Source organism: Pteropus alecto, unplaced genomic scaffold (genome assembly GCF_000325575.1).
Source record: "Pteropus alecto unplaced genomic scaffold, ASM32557v1 scaffold14, whole genome shotgun sequence".
NCBI lineage: Eukaryota > Metazoa > Chordata > Mammalia > Chiroptera > Pteropodidae > Pteropus > Pteropus alecto.
The window spans coordinates 5,891,588-5,913,406 of NW_006436810.1; the positions used below are offsets into that span (position 1 = coordinate 5,891,588).

Consider the following 21,819-nt stretch of genomic DNA (forward strand, 5'->3'; position numbering starts at 1 on the left):
AAATTTGATTTGTATGTGCTGTGTTATTTAGCCCTTAGAAAGGTTAAATTTTGGTCTGTTTTCTGAGACTAAATCTGTAAAGTATACATTCCTGAAGGTGTCAGGATACCACTTATCGGCATCTCAAGCATTCATTTATGTTTATGGCCCCAGAAAGAGCCAGTTGGGAATATTACACAGACCTGATCCCTGCTTTCTAGAACGTGTACGGTAAGGCAGAGGTAGTGACACATTAATGTGCTGGATACACATCTGCAAAATCAGAGACTCTGCATATACTAATTGCCCTATCTAGGACCCTAAGGTCTTGTCGTTGTAACTTTGGGTTCTTCTACCACCCTCAGCCCTTGCCTTCCTGGACTGGCTTCGTTTTAGCCAAATTAGAATTAGCTAAACCAATATTTTCATAGTCCTTCTCTCTGTTTTTTCTTTTTTTTTTCCTTGATTTTTCAAAAGTCTGGAAGTAGGGGATTTGGATCAGGGTAATACCGTCATCTGTCACTTCTAATTTCATTCTTTTAACAATTTTTTTGAGTCACGTGGGTACAAGCTTTGATTCTGAGAAATTACACACTTTTAAGTTCGACTTTAGAAAGTAATTTTAGCTCAGCTGTAAACAATTGAAGAGAGTGAATATGAAAGAACCGCCTAATCAGGCTTCCCCTGGGAGCCTGGAGTCATCACTGTCTCATAGCGCCTGATTTTGGAGATAAAGAATTTTGAGGATGTGCTTGTGTGTGTGTTGGAGGCGAGGGGGAGATGAAAGCAATTGGCTCCAAACCAGGCTGTCTAAATCAGCCCTGCTGTTTCCTCCTTTCTCCCACTAACTGATGCCTTCTATCACCCAGAGATGAACTGGGAAGCCTGGTTATCGACAGCTGGGCAATTTGCACGATAGTTTAACGGTTTACAGCCCCCCCGGTATGACTCTGTCAGTGTTTTCAATGGGTCACCTTCTCAGGTGCCAGGACTGACTCCTTTTTCTCTTTTCCCTTCCAGCGTGCAAACGCAAAGAGCAAGAACCAAATAAAGACAGGAACAATTCCCAGAAGAAATCCCGCCTGGTGTTCACTGACCTCCAACGCCGAACACTCTTTGCTATCTTCAAGGAGAACAAACGCCCATCTAAAGAGATGCAGATCACCATTTCCCAGCAGCTGGGCCTGGAGCTCACAACCGTCAGCAACTTCTTCATGAACGCGCGGCGCCGCAGCCTGGAGAAGTGGCAGGACGACCTGAGCACAGGGGGCTCCTCGTCCACCTCCAGCACTTGTACCAAAGCGTGACGGAAGGACCCGGTTGGGCACAAGTCACCTCCGAATGAGGACGACAGATACCAAACGAAAACACAAAGGAAAAAGACACCGGATTCTTAGCTGGGGCCCTTCACTGGTGATTTGAAAGCACAATTCTCTTGAAAAGAAACTTCTATTCTAGCTGTAATCATAGGCCAGGTGTTTTTTTTGTTTGTTTTTAATGGCTATGGAGTCCACGTGCAAGCTGAAAATGAATCTCTTTGAACCGGACATTGTCCTCTGAGCATGCTAAGCGTCCCAGAAAACCAAATGGGGCCTTCCTGGAGCAAGTTTATTTCAGGGTGGTGTCAGCCAAGCTCAGGATTGCTTAAAATGTCAACAGTCTCAGTCTGGGTCCTATGAACCTCTTGCAGTCAGAGTCCCCACAAGTAACAGTGGGAATTTGGCCTGAGTTTGGGCTCCCAAGATGCTATAATAAGAGGAGACTTTAGCAACCAGAATGACCTCATTTGCTTTCCAAGTGCTTAGCCTCATCATACCACAGTACGCCAGAGTTCACAGCCATAACATAAAAAACATCAGATTGATAATTACTGAGCACAAGTTTTAAATATGGAAGTTAAAAAAAAAAAATCCAAGGACCTGTTTTTCCAACTCAGGTTTCTTTTCATTAAATGGTTTAGAAAGCTTTAAGTTGATTCAGTGTACAGTTTTCTTTTCCTTACCTCCTGGAAATCTCTCGTGGTCTTGGATCCATCAAAACAACAAATCAGTTCACTTGAGCTCAAAGTATCAAGCACAACGAAGACAAACAGAGAAGGAAGGAAGGTTCTGGATTCACCGCATCTGGATTTTCAAGACGCCGACTGTGAAGTCATTAGGGAATCGTTGGGAATATGGCTTCGAGCACATTTTGCAGTTTGCTACAAATTCTGTTTGTACGTAATGCAGACGCACACTCAGGAGGCCAATTTAACTGTTACGGTACATGGAGCAAATGCAGCATTTTAAAAGATCTAGATTTTTTTAGATCATTAATATATCCTTCTTAGTTATTAGTCACCTGGTTCCTCCTATTGTACATTCTGACCACCTCGTAATTCATTCTCAGTCTCTGAGATTTGGGTCGTTCCCTCATCCATCCCATCGGTAGGGACATTTTCAGTGTTTTCTAGCAAGAAATAAATAATTCAAACCATCGCCCATGTTACTGTCATCTAGTCCTAAATCTCTTCCATTGTTGAGTCATCCTAGCAAAACAGCTGAATAAAACTGGAGAAAATACAGCACACCAAAGAAGCAGAATTCTGCAAACCAAAGACATTTATTACTTGCCATTTTCTAGCCTAAAAATACTGTGATTACTTTTAGAAATCAGAAAACCTCTGCAATTCCGAATGGCATTCAGCTCTTGCATTTGGCTCACCATCAAGCTGAGTGGACCAGCTACACCAAGGACATTAGCCAAGCCACCCAGGGAGTGGCTTTGCCACGCCAGCTCTGGTTTCTGGCTGTCACCTTCCCACAGCAAGCGGGAGAGCGCCCACGGAACTCTGGAAGATTGCAAAGGTCACAATGTGCATATTTACCAGTGAATGGCCCCAGGTGGGCACCATGGGGGTGTTCAAAGCAAGCCAAAAGCTGCAGTGATTCTTTACAGACACTTGAGACTGACTTTTTTATGAATTATTTAATCGAAACCAAAGAAACTTTTTCTGCACCTACTTCTGCAACAAACAAAACTGTCCCATTAAGATGAATAAATACATAAATCAGTGAAAATCACCACCAAGAAGGAAGCACGCCAGAAAAACAAAAACAAAAACAAAAACAGCGAGACACACTGTGTTTAAACAGACCTCTTGGGACATTTTTTGGAAGCAGATTCTTAAGAAAGGGTTGAGACAAGAATCGAATTAAGGAAGAGCCTCAGTGGCTGCTGCTTCATTTGACAACTCACACAGTAATCTTAAAGTTGAAGATTGTCTTTAATTTGTGCCTATGCAGTTTTCAAAAGAACACGGAACAGAGCAACAGAAACCTCAACAGCTACAATACCAAAGATGAGGATTTCTCACACCTTTTGTTTCAGTTCATTATCTCCTCTTGCCTGGCTAAAATGCTAATAACGCCATTGATCTGTGTAAAGGTAATCAATTTTGTTTCTGAGCAACAAAAGGAAAAGGTCATTTATTTGATTTTATTGTTTCCCTTTAATTTTGTTCTATGGCTTTCTACCCCAACATGGAATCTCTCAAAAGGTTCCGTGGACTCCGAGTTTAAGATGTTGGGATACTGAGGGATTCTCTCCTCTCTGCTCCGTAGAGTGTGGGGAATAATGCTGTCACTTGAATCTTCTTTGCTTATTTTTTAGACTTGGTTCCTTCTGTATTTAGTCTCACCATCAGGGGAGGGAAAGGGAGTGAGGGTCAGGGTTAGGGGTCGTGATGACGCATCCTCACCCGAGCCACAGAACCAAAGAGTTGATAGAGGAATTGACAGCCTCGTCTTCATACGATCACTATATCTAACAGGGCTTCATTTGAGGGGTTGGGGGGTGGGGCAACATGTGAAAATAATTGCCAGTTTCTACTTTTCTATTAGCTTTTTAAAAATCAGCTGTAAAGTTGCATTTCTAAAGAAGATATATATATAATATATGAACACATATATGAATTCAACTTGACATTGGTGATAACCCAAAATTATTGCTGTCCAAATTCATGTCTTGTTTTTGACATTCGTTAAGTATTCAGTTCAGAATTTTGCTCATTTTTCATGCCATTCCAGAGTTCATTTGCCACTGTGGATAATTTGGAGTATTCAGGTTTTAAAAAAAATTCCTGGGAAAGATTGAAAGTCAGGTTTAAGTATTTCAACATTTAAGCTGCTGATAAATAGATCCACGGTGCAAATGAGTTTTATTTGTATTTGGAGTCATCTCCAAACTATGCCTCAACCATTATCAAGGTGGCAAGTGGGATCCATCCAGCAGACCTGGCCTAGAACTGGGCCAGGGCCACTGGGAAGCTCAGTGGTCCATTCCCACCAGTTCTGGAGGTGAGGCCAGCCCAGAACTCGGTTCTCGAGGAGTTTCTCTGTCCCATCAGGGTGTTCCATATTTTCCTCAGTGAGTAGATCCACCAAAGAGACTTCTCCTAGGGAAGTCCAGCTCTCATTACAATGGGTTGATCAGGTTTCCTCAGGGTGGTAATTACCAATTCGTGCAGACAGACCTGTGTGCAGCCACGGCTGGCACTAGGGGGAGGCAGTGCTGTAGGTGTGGGGAGGGGGCAGTGCCTCAGTCCTGGAAAGAGCAGAGTTTGAGGAGGGTCCCAGAGTCCCACCCCTGGGAGCCCATTGTCCATCGGGCACCTCCTTGCTCCCGCCATGTGGGTCTCCCTTTGCAGAGGCAGCAGCCATGGAGCTATGAAAGAATGTGACTCTCCATGGCTTTTGTAATGCATCCTACCTGGAGATGTTCCTTAACTTTTCTCTGTGTCTCTTTGTCTCTTTCTCATACTTCATGTCTCCTTTATCAAATGACCAAAAAAAGAAAAGAAAAAAAAAAAGAAACATATTTCAGCAAGGGAATGCTCCACGTGGGTTGATAAGAATGAATTTCAACTTGTGTATTTCCAAATGGATCCTTGTGACTTGTGGCCAATGGAAATGGTGGTTCTTATTGAGAGGAGATCGGGGAACCAAACCTGCTTGGTTTCATTAGTGATTCCTTGGCCCTTAGCATCTGGGTCTCTGGCATCCTCTGAAGAGGCTGCCTTTGTAGCCTGAGATTTCAACACTGGTCAGCCAGGTGTAGTCACATGCACCCTCTGTCTCCTGGTGACCTGAGGAAGATGTCATAATGTTAAAAAGGCAAGAACTTCCTTCCAAGGACTTCTGATAAATGTCTCATACCAGATAATGTCACACCAGAGAGAAATGCTTGTTTTTAAAACATTATTTACATACATACATAAATACATGTGTGTATCTATATATGTATCAAAATTTTAAGCCCTACAGAATTTCAGTTTGTTAAAAATCTGAAAGAAAAAAAAGTCCTGCAAATTGAAAGGTAATGGAATTTGACCTATGAGTTTCCTCAAGCATTTTAAAAACTTACTATAATAATTTCAGGGAAAATAACCGTTTGGTCTTGGCTATAGTTTAGGATGCATTTCCTTCATCCAGGAAAAATTTGGGGCATGCCTCAGCCATCAGTTATGAAAGGGGCAGTTGAATGGATGGTTCTAAATCAAAACTCACATTCTCGAGGCAACAGAAATCCAAAGGCTATTGAGTGGAAAAATACCCTTCTCTATTCCTTTAGGCTTGCTTTACTTTTGTTTTCAATGCGATTTTAATACTGGGGATATAATTATTTCATTCTAGGAAATTTTTCTTTTTTAAAGGGAAACAGCAACAACAATAAAAAAATTCAACCCTGACATTAAAGGCTTTTCCAGAACGTAAAATAGTGTATAGGTGGTACCACTTAAAGGTACAGGTGAGAATGAGTCGTGAAGGACCCAGGTTGATGCTTTCTCCGTAGAGATTAGAGTACTGCCTCTGTAGCATCTCTTTTCCCACAGGTTCTTGGCAATTGTGGGTTTAGGAAATTCAAGCTAATTTTCATTTCTAGCTAAAATAAAACAAAAATTAGCACAGTAGCTCTGATACACACACATATATCTACATGCATTTTTGTAAGTCAAAGCCAATGTATTTCAAAGCCAAATATAATTTACCTTTTATATGATCTCTGCTGGGTACCTATCTATTAGTGCCAATAAATTAAAGTTGAACAGATTTTTAAAAATCGTTACCACCTGGATTCAAGGGTGGACGCTTCCCCACTTTTGAAAATGCTGGTAGAATTACAGAAGTGTTGGTATGATCACCATTAAGCAGTGGCATGACAACATCCTTTTGTGGTAAACTCTAATTTTCAGAAAGTTGTATAGGAGGAGTTTTTAGAACAGGCCGGGTTCCAATGTTATTGAATAATAATGGACTCTATGAAAAAGTAGAGGGGAAAAAAATGATACACGTGGTTCAGGATGACCCCAAGGCCCAGACACAAGCACTGTGAAGATAACTGTCACGATTCCTAACAGATCAGAGCTGATTTTTTGTTGTTGTTGCTGCTGCTGTTGTGTGAGTCAGACTTGGGGGCCTAAGCAGGAAGAGTGAGTGAGAAATGGTGGACGGAGAAGGGACAGAGTTGGTGCCTATAACTTTCCGATGTTTACCTATAAGACTGGATAGCTTAATAATTTTGTACCTTTAAGTCCAGGTCACCTCTAAAACAGCAGGAGATTCTAGTTATTAAATACGGCTACAAAATCCTTACTAAAGGAAGAAGGGGCGCCTGAATTTGTTGTATAAATATCCTAAGTTAGTGACATTGGCTTTAAATATGGATGTCTCTGCCTATTTTCTACCCATGATTTGTTTCCTTCTAAGGGCCAGGGGAAGGGAGGGTTTGTTTGTTTTAGAAAGTCTCAGAATGCATTATAAATACAATAATAATTATTAAAATATAGGGCTTCACATAGGTAGACACAAAGCTTATAACTGAGGCTGATGAGTTATTTGCATGGATCCCACAGGGACTGGAGATGCTCATTGTTCTTAGATACCGAAATGACTCTGACAGTCTGAGGCAAGTTAAAACTAGAGCCCAAGTTTTCCTTATCTTTCCTTATGGGTTTTTGAGTTTGATGACTGGAATTAACCAGCTAATACCTTTCTAGTAGAGAAAATGTGTATAGGAAAAAATACATCGCTACATGTTTGTTCATTCCATGGAAGTCTACCACTCTGCTCCATTTTTAGCAACAGGCATTTCGAATAGCATAAACCTTGGTAGATACACTTGCCTAAAGTTTATACAGTCTGTCAGCTTGAGTGTACACAGATTTAGATGCATCTTTCGACATGTATTCTCATAGGTGTCCTTAAAACAACACACACTATCTACGTGTGTCGAGACTGCACAGACATCTCCATACATACACACTGTCATCTGTTACAATAAATTTTAAATGATCGTTTAACACGTATGTGGTACTTCTGCAATGTACAATGTTTTCATTATTTATTGTAACATTGAAAACTAAAGTGCAGGAAAGGAAAAGTATCCCAGCACCTTCCTTGCGAACACTTGGAATTACTTTCATTTGGGCACATCCAAGATAAACTCAACTTTCAAGAAAACCTTGGATATTATTTAATCATCTGTGTAAGAATGATACATATGCTTGATGACTTCGGTTGAATAGCTTTATTCTGGATCTCTCATCACTAAAGCTAAATCCAAAGACCTGAAAAGGGACAAAAAGAAAAAAAAAAGAAAAAGAAGGAAAAAACTGATAGGGAAAAAGTGGGCTCTGGCTTCCAGGGGTGACACCATGGTCACATGGTATTGTGGGGGCTGCGCTAGCTAGAAGGGGGAAGTGGTGATTTATTTCTCATGCTTCTCTCATCAAAATGGTCTTTGTGAATGAGAAAGTTTTAGAGGTTCTAATTCCTGTTTTACTTTCATTTAACCTCATCGAGAGAGGTTATACATTTTGTCCATCAAAAAAAGAAGACAGCCAAAAGAAACACTTTTTTTTTTCCTTGCCTTTTTTGGGTTTTGACGCAACAAGCTGAGTACCATTAATGTAATTAATTTATTTATATTAGTTTCTAGTACAGAAATGTATAGGATTTTGGAAATTGTTTAATCGTCCTTCCTTAGTTTGATTTTACTCCTCGTGCTTATTTATCAAAATCTAGACCAGTGGAGCATCGGAGATGCAAGATCACTTTTAGAATTCTCTTGAAGGTTAGTTTGCTTTATAAAGCAGTGAAATTCTGTTACAGACAGGGAAGAAATACAAGTTACAAAATAAAAAAAATTGAGGTATGTTTCCTTCTTGAATTAACTTTGAAAATAGTTTAAATAACAATTATTAAATTATTTAAGTTCGCAGCCCCACCTGGTACCAGGCGAACTTCACCTACTAATTATTGGGGCCCGCAGAGCCTTCGTAGTGTAACTTATTTATTTAACTTATTCAGCATCTGCGAAAGGTGCACTGTATAGTTTATATTTTTTATTTAAAACGACAGAGAGCACTACAGTTGGTTCGCTGTCAGAACGACAGAGCAAAGTTGGTGGACAAGCAATGACTATTCAACCCAAGCGTGTACATTCAGAAAACATGAGCCGAGACCCTGCTTCACGAGCCTGGATTTCGGGGCTTCTATACAGAGACTGGAAAAAATACATTTTAAAAAATCGTAACAGCAAAAAGAGAGAAACCCTTAACACTAGCTGCTTCCAAGAATGAACTCTGTGTGTGTAAGACAACAAAACAAAAAAAGAGGAAAAAAAAAAGCAGAAAAAAGGAAAAACTTTCTATTTCTAGTGAGAACCAAAGAAGGCTACCTCACTGACTTTTTCCATTTGTAATTTTAATCGTGTTGATGACACCAAAGATACCAAAGATTTCTTTCTCTGTGCGGTCTGCATTTTGCTTGTGCTCTTTTATGATTTTAACTATTCTCTCTGACATATGGTATGTACAGCCACAGCTCAGATATCCCAAAGAAAGAATTATCTATGCGACAGCGGCTGCTAATTTGGAAAGGGATATTTTCTGTGTTTCTCATTTATTCGCTGTCCCCACCGCAAGTTTAGATGCTGCTAATTTGGATTGCATTCCTTAAATTCCAGTTCCAAATGGGTGAAGAAGACTGGTTGGAAGTGGCCTTCTATCCTAGCCATGACCTTGTCCCTGCTTTGGAGCCACCACAGTAAATATGTCCAGTACTGGACCATAGAAAATCTAATCAGCTGGGAGGGACCTTAGAAATTTAGTCCAATTTAGCCTGGAGCAGTGAAATAGCTGAGATTAATAGCTGTATAGAGGCAAAGCCCAGCCAGGCCTCCTGCCTCCCGCTCCAGTGCTATACCCATTACTCAGAGCTACCTCTGCCAGAGATGGGCCACACGTTGGCAAAGAGGAAGGTGGCAATCCTTAACATCTTCAGTCGGTAGAAACAGTCACAGGCATTTATTTCAGTGTCTGTCTAGTTAGAACCTCAGCAGAAAGTCACATGTGGTCAGTTACTTGTAAAGGTGGCCAGCCTTGAAATATTAGGGCCCATAGAAAGGTTTTTGCCCCAAAAGTACACATTGATTCAGTGAGATCACGGTTGGGGCTCCCCATTACAAAGTGTCATATATATATATATACACTTTTCATTCAGTGGGGAGAAAGTTCGTTCTTGGTCTGATGACTTTAACGGTTATGGATATTTCAGGTCAGTATCAGAGAAAGGAAATTTGATCACTCTTTGCACATGTGACATTTAAGCTGTTTAGCTTTTTACTTTTTCTCTTGACCTGTAGGTGTTTGTATTTTGTTTCTAGGTCAACTCAGTATTTATGAGAGAAGATTAAACCTTACATCATTTGGATGCTAAAGGATTGTCGTAAATGAAAGATGACCCCAAAATTTCCAGAGGAATAGATAGGCCAGATTAAGAAATGATTTAAGTTACTTCTCTCTTCCCTTCTTACTCATGAAATTAATTGGTCTTCTTTAGATTTCAGTAAATGGTTAAATCACTATTCAGATCCATTCATCAGAGTGATTTACTTGTTAGCCAATGAGTCATTCTCAGCTTTTGACTAGATGGGGTTTAGACACATGCAAAGATCTCCCTGTCATCTGTATACCTCTATATCGCGTACTGGCATTTTGCATTTCACGTGATATAGTTATCTTTGAGCTTTTTAAGAGACCATTTAGGTATAGAAGCTAAGAAGGGAAAAGACCAATCAACACATCCATTCCACACCTTGACAGAGTGTTGCTAGTAGAGGAATTTAGAAGGCAGAGGGACAGACTTGAGGGAACACTTATCCCTTTCTGTAGTTTTCCAAGCAGCATACTGACGTGTGAAAGTTCTCTCCTGCCCAGACAAGCTCAGAGCTCCAACTTCCCACTATACATGGCAAACTCGTAAGCCCTTCCTTCCAGACAGCAAATTGTGTTAGCTTTCTCCCCAAACTCCTATTGGAAATAGAATTCTCAGAGTAGCTGGGAGACACAACAAAGAAGATCTGATGGGGAGCAGCAGAGTGCGCCCCCCGAGCAAACACCACCGCCTTCCTACCGCCAGACGCCTGCAAGAGGGGACCTAAAGAGCAATGACAGCCTGAACACAGAAAACATCCCCAGTTGGCAGACCCCTCCTCAGCAATCCCCCCTCAGCCTCATGCTTCACTTGCAAAGTGTGACATAACCACGGGACGAGTGCCTTGCTTGAACCAAAGCAACGATTTAGCCAGTCTGGACCTCTCTGTGCTTTTTTTAATCCTTCCTGTGAATACCTCAGCTTCAACTGGGCCTCCATACAGTAATTTGGTGGGCTTATTGTACTGTGGTGCTTTGCAATGCAACCCTGCAAAGAACAAGATTTGTACTAATACCAAAGGTTCTTTCTCTCTGTCTCTTCCTTCCGCTCCCCTGTCCTCCTCCCTTTTCTAGTTCTTCATGGTTCCAAAGCTTTAATATGAACCTGGGCATGTTGGCAATGCAGACCGCGCAATTCCTTACCGAATTTTCTCAGATATACCTCATAGATAATAGTGTTTAGAGTAATGTTATTATAGCGTATGTAATAAATTATTCACTGTTTCTTTTGGTAACTGTGATTTAAAAAAAGAAAAAAGAAAAAAAAGCTTTATACGTTTTAGGTTGTGCTTTTGTAATAGACAAAAAGGTGCGCTTAAAAATGTATGTTCTTTTTTTTCCCCTTTGGATTTTATTTATTCTGGATTGGGGAAAGTTGCAGAATGAGCCCAAAGTTTACAGTTTCATATTTTGCTGAAGAAACAATCTGTGTTCATTTGCTCTGTTAAAAGAAATTATTTTCTACATTTGTGCTACTTGGTCTGAACAATTAATTGTTCTGTGTTAACAGTGTAGTATTATAATTAGCAACTGCCAATCAGTGCTATAATTTTATGCATGAGGCTAAAAAATTAGCAGTGTGATGCATTGTGGTTCTAATAGCAACATTTCATTTTGAACTAGATCTTCCCCTTTGGTTCAGTGGACTTTATTTATGCATGGGTGCCCATCGTTTGTTAGCAGTTGTGGAACAGTTGTGTATGCATTAAACTGTGAAAATGTACACAGTTCAGCCTCAGACAGTGGTAATATTGCTTTTATTGAGGACATCTCACCTCAAAAATACCTTTACATCTGTTGGGATTTCAAAAGGAGTCAGATTGAATTGAGTTCAAATTTTACGAGACAGGTCATTCCAAGTTTGAGTTGGCCAACTTGCAGTCCACGATTAGGATCCTCATAACCCAACTGTCTCGTGCTGTAGGAGAGGGGTTTGGGAGTAAGCAATGAAAAACGACTCAACTCTGCATTTTTAATTTCCGCTAAAAGGAGTCATTTTGACGTTATGTTCATGACCTCAGACCTAACTGGCCATGTCTGTGGAGAAGCAGAGTCATCCAGTTCTTGCCTCTCCCGGGTCTCTGCTTGGGAATGGCCACCTCAGCCGTGCTTGGTTTTTCTAATATTTTGTTATCAGGTCATTCCCAGTAGAAACTCAAATGGTATCAATATCAATAATTATTCTCTGGGTTGGTTTGTTTCTCCTTTTTTTTTTTGTCCAGTCTCCTGGAGAACTCCACCAACTATTCCAGTGATTTGGGCAAAAATAGATGGCCATTCCCCATAACATCACCTGTGCAGCCATATCATGGTTCTTCCTCCCTAGAGTCAGAGGTGACTCTAATGTACTCTCTCCTGCCCAACAATGTCACATCTGTCCTAAAGGGGATAGAGGTCGTTTTGAAACCCAGTTTAGGAAGACCCTCTTGGTTTAAACTCCCCAGTTAATCTAAGGCCTCTATATCTCAAAAAGTATTTTTTCAGTTGCATTGGATTGGGCAAACTTGTTCATTCTTATATTTTGGTTCTGAGATCCATTCTCAAGTTTCACACCTATTTCCCAAACCAATATGCTTGACATAAAGCCAAATCAACTGCCAAGCTCACTTTGCATGGGAGAGTGCAGCTTAAGACACAGTGGTGGGAAAGCGACCGTCTGCTATGCAAAATATTGGCAGTCACCAATAGGAGAGCATTCATATACTGGAATATACTGGGAGTTCGCTTTCATTAATACAAAGAAACATTTTTATTTGGCCTTATAAAGTGTATTGTGATAATGAAAGCTTTGAAATAGTCTTTTTAATTTCTCCCTGTATTAATCTGCCAAAGATGGGAATGGATACAAGGATTTTAAGTCGGCTTTTGTAAGACAGTTAATGATTGTAATAGTGTTGCATCTTCCAGAAAGCTTTATATGTTTTCCACAATAAACCAAATCAATATTTGTTTCAGTAAAGTTCTCCTCACATTCACAAACCCACTGTTTCTCTTGATACAGATATTGTAGTATCTATACAAGGTTCAGATGCATTTTCCATCCAAAGTAACAGAGGAGTGTCTGAGACATGAGTGTGCCCAGCCCTTTTGATTACAAGTAAGACATGGGACTGGCTCACTAGCATTTGCCAAGAAGACTTGTCTTATAACTCTTGAGGTATATTTTGTTATGTCATTTTATGTCTTTTTTTTTTTTTTTAACTTTGTGGAAAGTGATATGTTGAATCAAGTGTAAGCTGAGTTTTCCAGACAACTGAAGTAGCTACATCGTGAATGTTATTTTGTTATTAAAAGGGTTTTTACTCGATGCTTTGTGCCAGTGGATGTCCTTTTCCTTGGAGACACGGAACTATCAATTTACCTCAGCTTGGCCTGGATTTCTCTCCTGCTCTCGTGGGGAATGTGGGCCTGACCTGGGAAACGGAAGGTCATGAGCTAAAAAGTAGATTTTCACACTAGGAAGAGATTTCCATAACATCAGTTGTAAAAAGAGCTGGGCCCAAACTTTCTAAACTCACTCTTGACCCCAACATGTCTATGAAATCCCTTGGCCTTCAGCATATGCCAGCATGATGGTGGGCCTGAATTCTTACAGGAAAGGCAAGAACAAAAAATAGCAATCCTGAATCTTCTGTGGCCCACCAGGCACTGACTGCCCTTCCCCCAAGCTGGGCTCCACCAGCCAAGGCTGTGGGTGGCCCATCTGGGTAGCTTTACTTGTGCTATCTTTGAAGGTGTCTTCCTCCATCTTGACTGCTGCAGAGTCCAGATCCCCACAATCCAGCGGGGCTCTTCCAAATCAGAACCCCGCCCCCCAGCCTTCCACTCTTCCTCTGCATCCCATGTAGCTATTCCAACTAGAACTTTTGTGGACAATTATTTGGAAAACAAAGAAAGTCATGAATGGGTTTTTCTGTCATTTTGTTTTTAATTTATTTTTTAGCTAGTCCCAGTTCTTTGATCTGGAAAAATACAAGGAAGAAAAAGGAGACCCCGCTGCCTGCCTGTACCTTGTCCCTCTCTCAGGGGTCCATGCACGTTGCCCATGCTAGGGGTCTTCCTTAGGGGACAGGATGAACCACAGCTATTAAGCCAAGAAAATGGCCCATCGATGCCTACTTTATCTCTGCTAGAAAGTACTCTTCAAAAAACTGTGGAACTTGGGGTTTTCTCCATTTTCCTTGCTTTGTCTCGGTTTGTCATTTAGCTTAAGAGTTAGTTTACTGTCTAGGAAAGTTTTTTCAGATTATGACAGAGAACCTGCTACCTGGTAAGAAAGGTTAAGTATTCAAAGACTTGGATAGGTAGTAGTCAGAACAGTAACAGATACTTCCTCGAAGCTAGAATATTATTTCCTTTACTATGTTGTTTTGTGTTACACAAGTCTAAATGGTACCAGCAAACTTCTTACCATGAAAGGTTATAAGACATCTGGCAATTTGGAGTTCCTGAAACAAGAAGACAACCTTCAACTGACAAAATGATAACATCTAAGTTTGGCAGGCAGGGACAGAGATGACACAGGCACGGTCCTGGGGCTGGTTTCTAATCCATCTCTCCAACCACCAAATCTTATTTTTTCCCCTCAATCCTAGAGCAGTTCAGTCTCTCCTCCCCTGCTCTAGGATGCCAAAGAATTTCATGGGCAAAGATAATTGGGGATTGACCAACATTTCAATTCGTTCTTTTCTTTCCCCTTTGCTTTTGTCTAAGAAGGTGTTTTTCGGGACTGCAGAGAAAGAGCCTGGCCAGTTCTTTTCATCCTTCCTTTTCTGATGTTTCTACTCAAATTTACATTTTATTAGTATAGAAGTACCATAGATTCATTCTTGGCCAATGTTTTTAATTCTAGAGGAACTATCCTGCCACCAAAGTGAGTGAGAACACACTCTGTCATTTTTTCCCCCCATTGGCTTTTGTTCTCAGGATGAGTCAGTCCCGTCTCTTTTCTCACTTTTGGCCCTGATCTCAGATGGGTTTATTTTTAATATTAAAAATACCTGTTCATTTCACATGCTGGCCTTGTGGGGCTTGACTCCTTTCTTCCAATCCGTTGGTTACCTTGTGGTTTTCAAGGTGACTAAAATGAGGGAAGGGAGGGAGAGGGACAGAGAGGAGAATTTCTCCAGCTCTATTAAAGTTTCAAAATGGAAAGTATACTCTTTAAGCCATGGTCAAGTGGCTATAGAGTGGTAGACACTCCAGAACTCATGCTCTGCCACATGGCTTCTAGGTCGGCTCTTGCAGAAACCCAGCCCTGTAGAAATCCAGCTACCTTTGGTAGGTCTCCATCCAGATTCCAAGGTGAAAAGGGATCAAAGACTCGCACGCATACCTCTTGTTCTATTTCCTTGCTTTTACAGATATTATCTCCAAGAAAATCATAGGGGAAAACTTTAAACAATTTTAGTCGACATGACCTCTTATATTTAAAATCAGGAAAACACCACACCTAAAATTTGCACTCCCTCCTGTTGTGAGAAAGAAAACCCACATAACTAGTTAATCCACATTCTTATTTTCTTTTCACCGTGAGCTATGTTTCCAAAGCATATTATAACACAGATTTTGCCCCGTCTCAGGCATGTTAAGTCAGACTCTGCTGAAAGGTTGTTCAGGGACGGTCAACAAACAGGGTATGTGTTCAGTGGCTGCCCTGAAATCCTAAGGGGATGAGGATCACACAGCATTGGCAAGGGGGCGCTCACCCCCGATAAGCTCCCAGACCTTTGGAAAATTTCTTTGAATGTTAATTGCGTTTTCAATTTTGCTCATTTCCCACCCTGATGTTTTGTCTGCGACACTGCTTACACTGGATTCTTTCCATTTTTTATTCCTATCATGAAATGGTAGTGCTGTAAATTCTGCAATTAATGTCAAATAAACTGCTTTCATTCATTGACCGTGGCTCAGCGACTTCTTCCTCTTTTCGTGGAAAGGCTTAAGCATCTACCACTGCATCCCATCGTGGTTCCATTATGTAACACGTTATATGAACAAACGTGCCCTTCCTAGGTCACGAAGTTACTGTGAATAGCAAGCAGTGCAATATGTGTGGATGCAAGCGACTAAAGATATAACCACCATTTTATGAAAAAAGAAGCCTGAGAATGGTCGTTACCCATGGGAATGGAGCGTGGGTAGGGGGAGGATGAAGAGGGTAAACAGAGTTAAGTCCCCAGTGACAGCAGGGGACCACGCTTCGTGTGGTGAGCGCTCGGTAGAGCATACGGACATTGTTATAAAGTTGTACACCTGAAATTTACATTATTAATCAATGTTACCCCAATAAATTTAATTTAAAACTTTTTTAAAAAGAAGTCTGAAGCTCAGAGAGTTTTAGTAGCTTGCTCTAGGCAACACGGTAACGGAGCCAGAATTTGAGCCCAGAAGCATCGACGTGAAAGCACAGGAAAGTGCTGACTAAACATGGACTCCATGTTTAAGGAGGGAGCCAGTCTTGGCATGTGTGGCACTGTGAATTCCGTGTCAAAAGTCACTACAAAACAATTAGCCTAGAAGTGTAACTAGTAGGAAAATCAACTTGCTTTTCTGCCCTGATAGGATGAGTCATAAAAATAGTTACGAACTGACTAAGCCAATTTGGCCATGCATGACATTTACACTTTCTGGTGGCCAACAGTAGTCACCCAGCGGCTTTGAGATGGGCACAAGTTACCTACTTCCCCCTGCCAGATTTTAAAGAAAGTGAGTCCAAAATCAAATACTGTCACACGTATAACTTTTTAACAAATTCTATTTAGCAAATCAGGCACAGTGGTATGCATACTACCTGCTGGGTAGGCTCAATGCAGTCTGAGTTCTCTGCCGTACTGGGGGCTCTAACCAGATAAACTCAGGATGTCCCAGAGGCAGGCTTTCATTAGCCCTTAGGCAGCATCAGACAACAGGCGACCTCCTAAACGGAGGATGAAACACAGGATATTTTAGGGCTCAGACCTCCAATGCATTCCCCAATGGTGGAGGCTAAAGTTTTCACTGCATTCTTACAATCTGTGTGTGCGGGGGAGGGCAGGAGGGCTTCTCCAACCCCTCACCTAAAATACATTTAATCTTACCCATCACCAACATCCATTTGTCACATTTCTCATAATCGATAGACTACTATTTTCACCATTGAAACTCCACTTTTGGCATCCGATATGCTAATTAGCAGAGCCTGGTGATGACTGAGAAGTGGATGGCTACGGCGCCAATTTGCGTGGTGGCCGCTGGAGAGTGACGCCTTTCAGAAATGATGTTCACTGACCAGCCAGGGCATGCGCCCTTGATTAGGACAACTTCTTGCTCCTAGATTGACACTTGAACTGACACACACATTATAGCAAGCTATCTGTGCTAAGGTCTGTTAAAAGAAGTCACAGTCATTACAAGAAAAGTTCATGTTTATCCACATCCTATGATAGAAAAGATTGGAGACCATGTTGATTTTAATAATAATTTACATTTGCATTTTTAAAAATACTTTTCTACTCATTCTTTTTCAGTCTCATTTTTCCCTGGGACCTATTGTGCATGTATCGTTCTTATTCCCGTTGAATAATTAAGTGCTGAGTTTAAATCATCTTTTTCATACTCACAACGACAGCTTATGTGGATATTTACTATGTGCTAGACATTGTGATAAACACTTTAATGTGGTTTATTTATCTCATTTTGTTCTCCCAACTACCTTATGAGGCAAGTACTATAATTATCTCCACATTACAGATGAAGGAACTGGTGTTTAGCGAGACCAAGTAACTTGCTTCAGGTCCCAACGCTAAGCAGCCCGAGTCCAGGGCTAAGCTCTGATTTGTGTAGTTTCCTTCCATTAACGGCAGAGCCTAGACTAGTTCTCACAGCACAGGATGGCTACTCCTGTGCTTTTTCAATGGGAAGTCCAGATTGCTAGGCTGCAGAGATGGACAGACATGAAGGCAACCAGTTCCAATGGCCTTCAGACATCTCCACAAAATGTGTTCACAGCTGCGATGCCATAGTTTATGGTGGCTCAGAACTTACGTTTCCAAGTCTTCGTTTTGGCCTCGGGGAAGTCCCTGTAGGAACTGGGCGTGGGACTTCCCAAACCACAAAGAGGCATGTAGAAAAGTACAGAGAAGACGTCACTGTTGGCTGTGTGTACTCGAAGCGCAAGAATGAACTTCTAAAGGATAGTGACGGCCGCAAAATTGAAACTGCGAACAAAGTACCTGGTGTCGGTGTGAACCAGTGGCACAAACACCACCTCCTAACTGGATTATTTTTGAGTAACCTCATTTGAGCTTCAAAGGGTCCTCAAAATCATTATCATTGTTATTGTCATCATGACCTTTGCCTTTGGTATTCTGCCTGAATTTCAGGAAACAAGTAATGCTTCCACCTCCAGGCTGGGCCTCAGCTTGCCCAGCATTCTACAGCGGGTCCAGCAGAGGGGCAAGGTGGTCACGAGTGTGGGTCCCACAGTGCTTCTGCTTGGCAGGGCAGAGTGGCCCACTTCTACCCGCAGAGGAGGAGGCAAGAGGGCCCGGGTCCTTGTCCCCAATGAGCTGAAGAAGGACCATTCATGGCCTACGGAACCAAAGGGGCACTTGGCCTCCCCTTTTGAAATAATTTCTACTTGAAGGGTGTTTGTTTTCACAATCAGCTTCAAGCATAAATCAAGAAATATCACCTAGAGAAACAGAAGCCCATCGGGGCCCAGACTCTTGTGAGGTGCAGCTGCTCCTCTGCATAGTACTCTTGTCATTCAGCTGGCCCAGGGGACACAGGGGTCAGCCAAGCGATATAACCACAGATAACAGAAGCCTATCAGCGATATATGAGCAAAGACTGTTTAAAAGCAACTTTTAAAGAACATTCCACACTGAAGTTGGTCATCTCCAACTTCATGTCCCAAAATTAAGTCCATTCCAATGGAGTTAGCACATGGGGGACAACGAGCCCTGACAGTGAGGGAGATAGGACTAAGGAGCCAGGAAGGCCATGTAGGGATGGCAGAGGGGCTGGCCAGCCATTAGAGGACCCCCAGGAGAGAATCATGCTCCCAGTGGCAGGGCTGTAGAGGGCCAAATGTTCTCAGAGATGGACAGGGACAAAAATCTTTAGATTAAAAAAAAAAAAATTATAAAAATTCTAAGTTACTTTCTAGGGAGTTTTTCCCCTCAAAACAAGGGATAGCTGCTGGATGATTCCATCTGCTCCCACATGTCTTTAGGCAAACGGCTTGAGACCTGGGGATCCCAACAGGCATCCTTGGAAGTCCAGGTCGGGCAGAGCACCTTCTCACGATTAGACTAAGGACAGAGGTTTGGGGAAGGAAGACCGCAGAAGTAAAGTGCCATTTTCATTACGTTACATCCCAGGTTTATGCGATCGACATGACTGATGTTGACCTTGATCACCTGGCTGAGGCAGTGTTTGTCAGTTTTCGACACTGTAAAGTTACTCTCCCCCCGTTTCCTTGCCATATATTTTGGGAGGAAGTCGCTATGTGCAGCCCTCACTTAGGGAGCGGGAACATTTCTCCTTACCTACTCCCTGCTCCTAGTTTCCCATCTTTTCATCATCTCCAGCTCGGCACAATCACAGACTAAGGGCTACGAGCCCATCTGCAGTGACACGGAACTGCAACCCGCCTCCCTCCACCCTCCGCTTTTCCAAGCTTGGACTTGAGAGGAGCAGCCTTATCTCTGCGAAAGTTTCCTGGCTGTATTTATCCCCCCTTACAACAGAGACGACAATCCCAGAGTTCCCGGGAAAGTTCCAACTTCAGCTGTTTGATACAGCAATACAGCAATACAGCATCCCCTAAGTATGCTTTAATCCTCAACGCAGGGGAAAAAAAAAAAACCAAACCAACAAAAAAACAGCTGTCAGTTCAATAACACATACATACGCACTCACTCTCATACACATAGTGTACGTGCAGGGCAGGCCCCTCACAAAACCCTGAAACAGAATGAATTTATCTTTGATGGCCTTTCTTTTGCAGTTTCAGGCTCTCCCTAGAGGTCCCCCGTGCCTTGTGCTTGAGATCCCCATCCCGGCCTCGTACCTCTCCATTCTCCAGGATACCATCTCAAGCTCGTTAGCAGCTGGGCTTGCAAAACTGTATCCAGGAGAAGGGCAGGATGGAGACACCAAACCGTCTCTTCGGGAGGAAAGAGGCCAGGGAGGGTGGTTTGGCAAAAGCAATGATTTTTAATCCGTTCACCTGTCCTTTCCTGAGAACTATGAAAGTTACCTACCTCTGTGCTTTCGACGTATAGAGAATGCAATCATCTAACAGTGAAAAATTGATTCTGCCTCTAGGAGTTTCTACTTCGCCGAGGGATCCAGAGGCAGACTCAGATTTGCACTTCTAACACTCAGATGTGCACTCCCCCTCCAAGCCTGATTAGAGTAACCTGTGTTTCCCAATTGCCCCATTATTTTTCACAGCTTCTCACATTGCGAATCAAACTCCATTTTGGAAATACTAGTCATTTCTCAGAAATTTAGGAAACCTTGCTTTCTCCATGTGTGAATTTTTAGAAAAAAAAAAAGTTTATTTTCCCCTCTAGGTTTATTTTTACTTAGCTGAAATAATTGGAGACAGCATAAACTGTACATTTTTTTTTTTATCAGCCCACTTTCAATGTGCTGGCACTGTAGTTGAATTTCAATGACTGTGTTCAATGACTTGCAATGGAGCACATCGAAACTGCCCATGCCCAGAGCATTCCCGTTGGTAAGAGTCCAGACTGCACAGCATTTAGTGTCTCTTCAATCTCAAGACAACCACGTTGTCTCCTTATTCCTCGTGCAAATAATTACGAGCACTCTCATTTGGGCCTGGCAACTATGTTAGCAACCAAAAGCACACAAAAAGTACAAGGCAAGCTACTTTCCTTCAGAAGCTCATAATTCAATTGGGAGTCGACGTACACGCATAATGTGGTTCAATAACATTATCAAGTCGTGTGAATGTGTTTTAAACACTCCAAGCTGTACTAATGGGGTTCTACATCGAATTCCAATGTGTGTGTGCATGGTGGGGCTGGGGGTGTTCCCCACACGTCCAGTGACAAGCAAGCAATTCTCAGACACCAGCTGGATGTCCTACAACTTAATTCTGAAACTATTTACCCGGAGATTAGATCAGATTCCACAGGTTAAGGGTTCAGTCCAACAGGACTGCTTCCCAGCTCCACTTCAGACCCAGCTCGCAGGCCCAGGTTATCACTTGTGCTTCTGACTGCCAGCTATGGACTGGAGGTGTTCCCATGGCCCTCTCCTTCCGTGTGATTAATTTGCTAGAGCAGCTCACAGAATTCAGAGAAATATTTTACTCACCAAACCCAGGAACAGCCAGACGGAAAAGGGGCGTGCCACGCTCCCCCGAACTCCACGTGTTCGCCAGCCCAGAAGCTCCCAGAACCCTCTCCTTCTGAGTTTTCATGGACGAGTCTTCACACAGGCATGGTTGATTCCCTCACTAGCCACAGATGATCGAACTCAAATTCCAACCCCTCTCTCCCCCCGGGGGTGGGACTGAAAGTTCTAACCCTCTAACCAACCTCCAACCGTAAGTGCTTTCCAAAAGCCACCTCGTTAACATAACATGAGTCACCTTTAAGCTCTCATCACTTAGGAAATTTCCCAGGAATTTAGGGGCTCTGTGCAAGAAACGGGGCAGAAGAACAAATACTGTAATATTTCTTATTATAAATCACAATATCTCATGTACGTATCTAGAGATACCAGCTTGAGTGACACATACTCCCTTTGTCAGTGCTGCCGTGGCCCACCTGTGTTTGGATATTGTAAAGGGCTCACTCCAGTGTTTAACAGTCACAAAAGAAAATCACCTTCTTTTCAGCATTAGAGCTTGGTTTTTCCGGTTGTGTTTTATTCTCTTTGCTTCCTATTTAATCACCCACCACCGTCAGCAGATTTGACTTGGAATGACCTTAAACTACACTCGAAACTAGTATCTATTCTCAAAGGAGTTTTTTCAACCTATTCTGTTCTCTTAATCTGTTAGCCTCCGGCCATCTTGATTTTCTTTCCTGTCTAGTCTAGAGCACTGAACTCTAGCGAGA

The 21,819-nt window shown here is 42.1% G+C and overlaps 1 protein-coding gene and 1 long non-coding RNA gene across 2 annotated transcripts in view; one reads left to right on the forward strand and one right to left on the reverse strand.

The window, feature by feature from the left end:
- The window catches only part of ONECUT2 (one cut homeobox 2), a 38,673-nt gene extending 35,219 nt beyond the window's left edge, over window positions 1–3,454 (forward strand). The window contains 1 exon segment of the mRNA XM_006913698.3: window positions 1,000–3,454. Within this exon segment, the coding sequence (XP_006913760.2) occupies window positions 1,000–1,286 (287 nt within the window). The 3' untranslated portion in view covers window positions 1,287–3,454.
- Window positions 3,226–21,251, reverse strand: LOC107195813. Its single transcript, XR_001517066.2, has 2 exons — window positions 21,071–21,251; window positions 3,226–5,104 (listed from the first exon to the last, which is right to left on the reverse strand). It is a non-coding gene; the product is annotated as an uncharacterized LOC107195813 (long non-coding RNA).
- Between the last annotated feature and the right edge of the window lie 568 nt (window positions 21,252–21,819).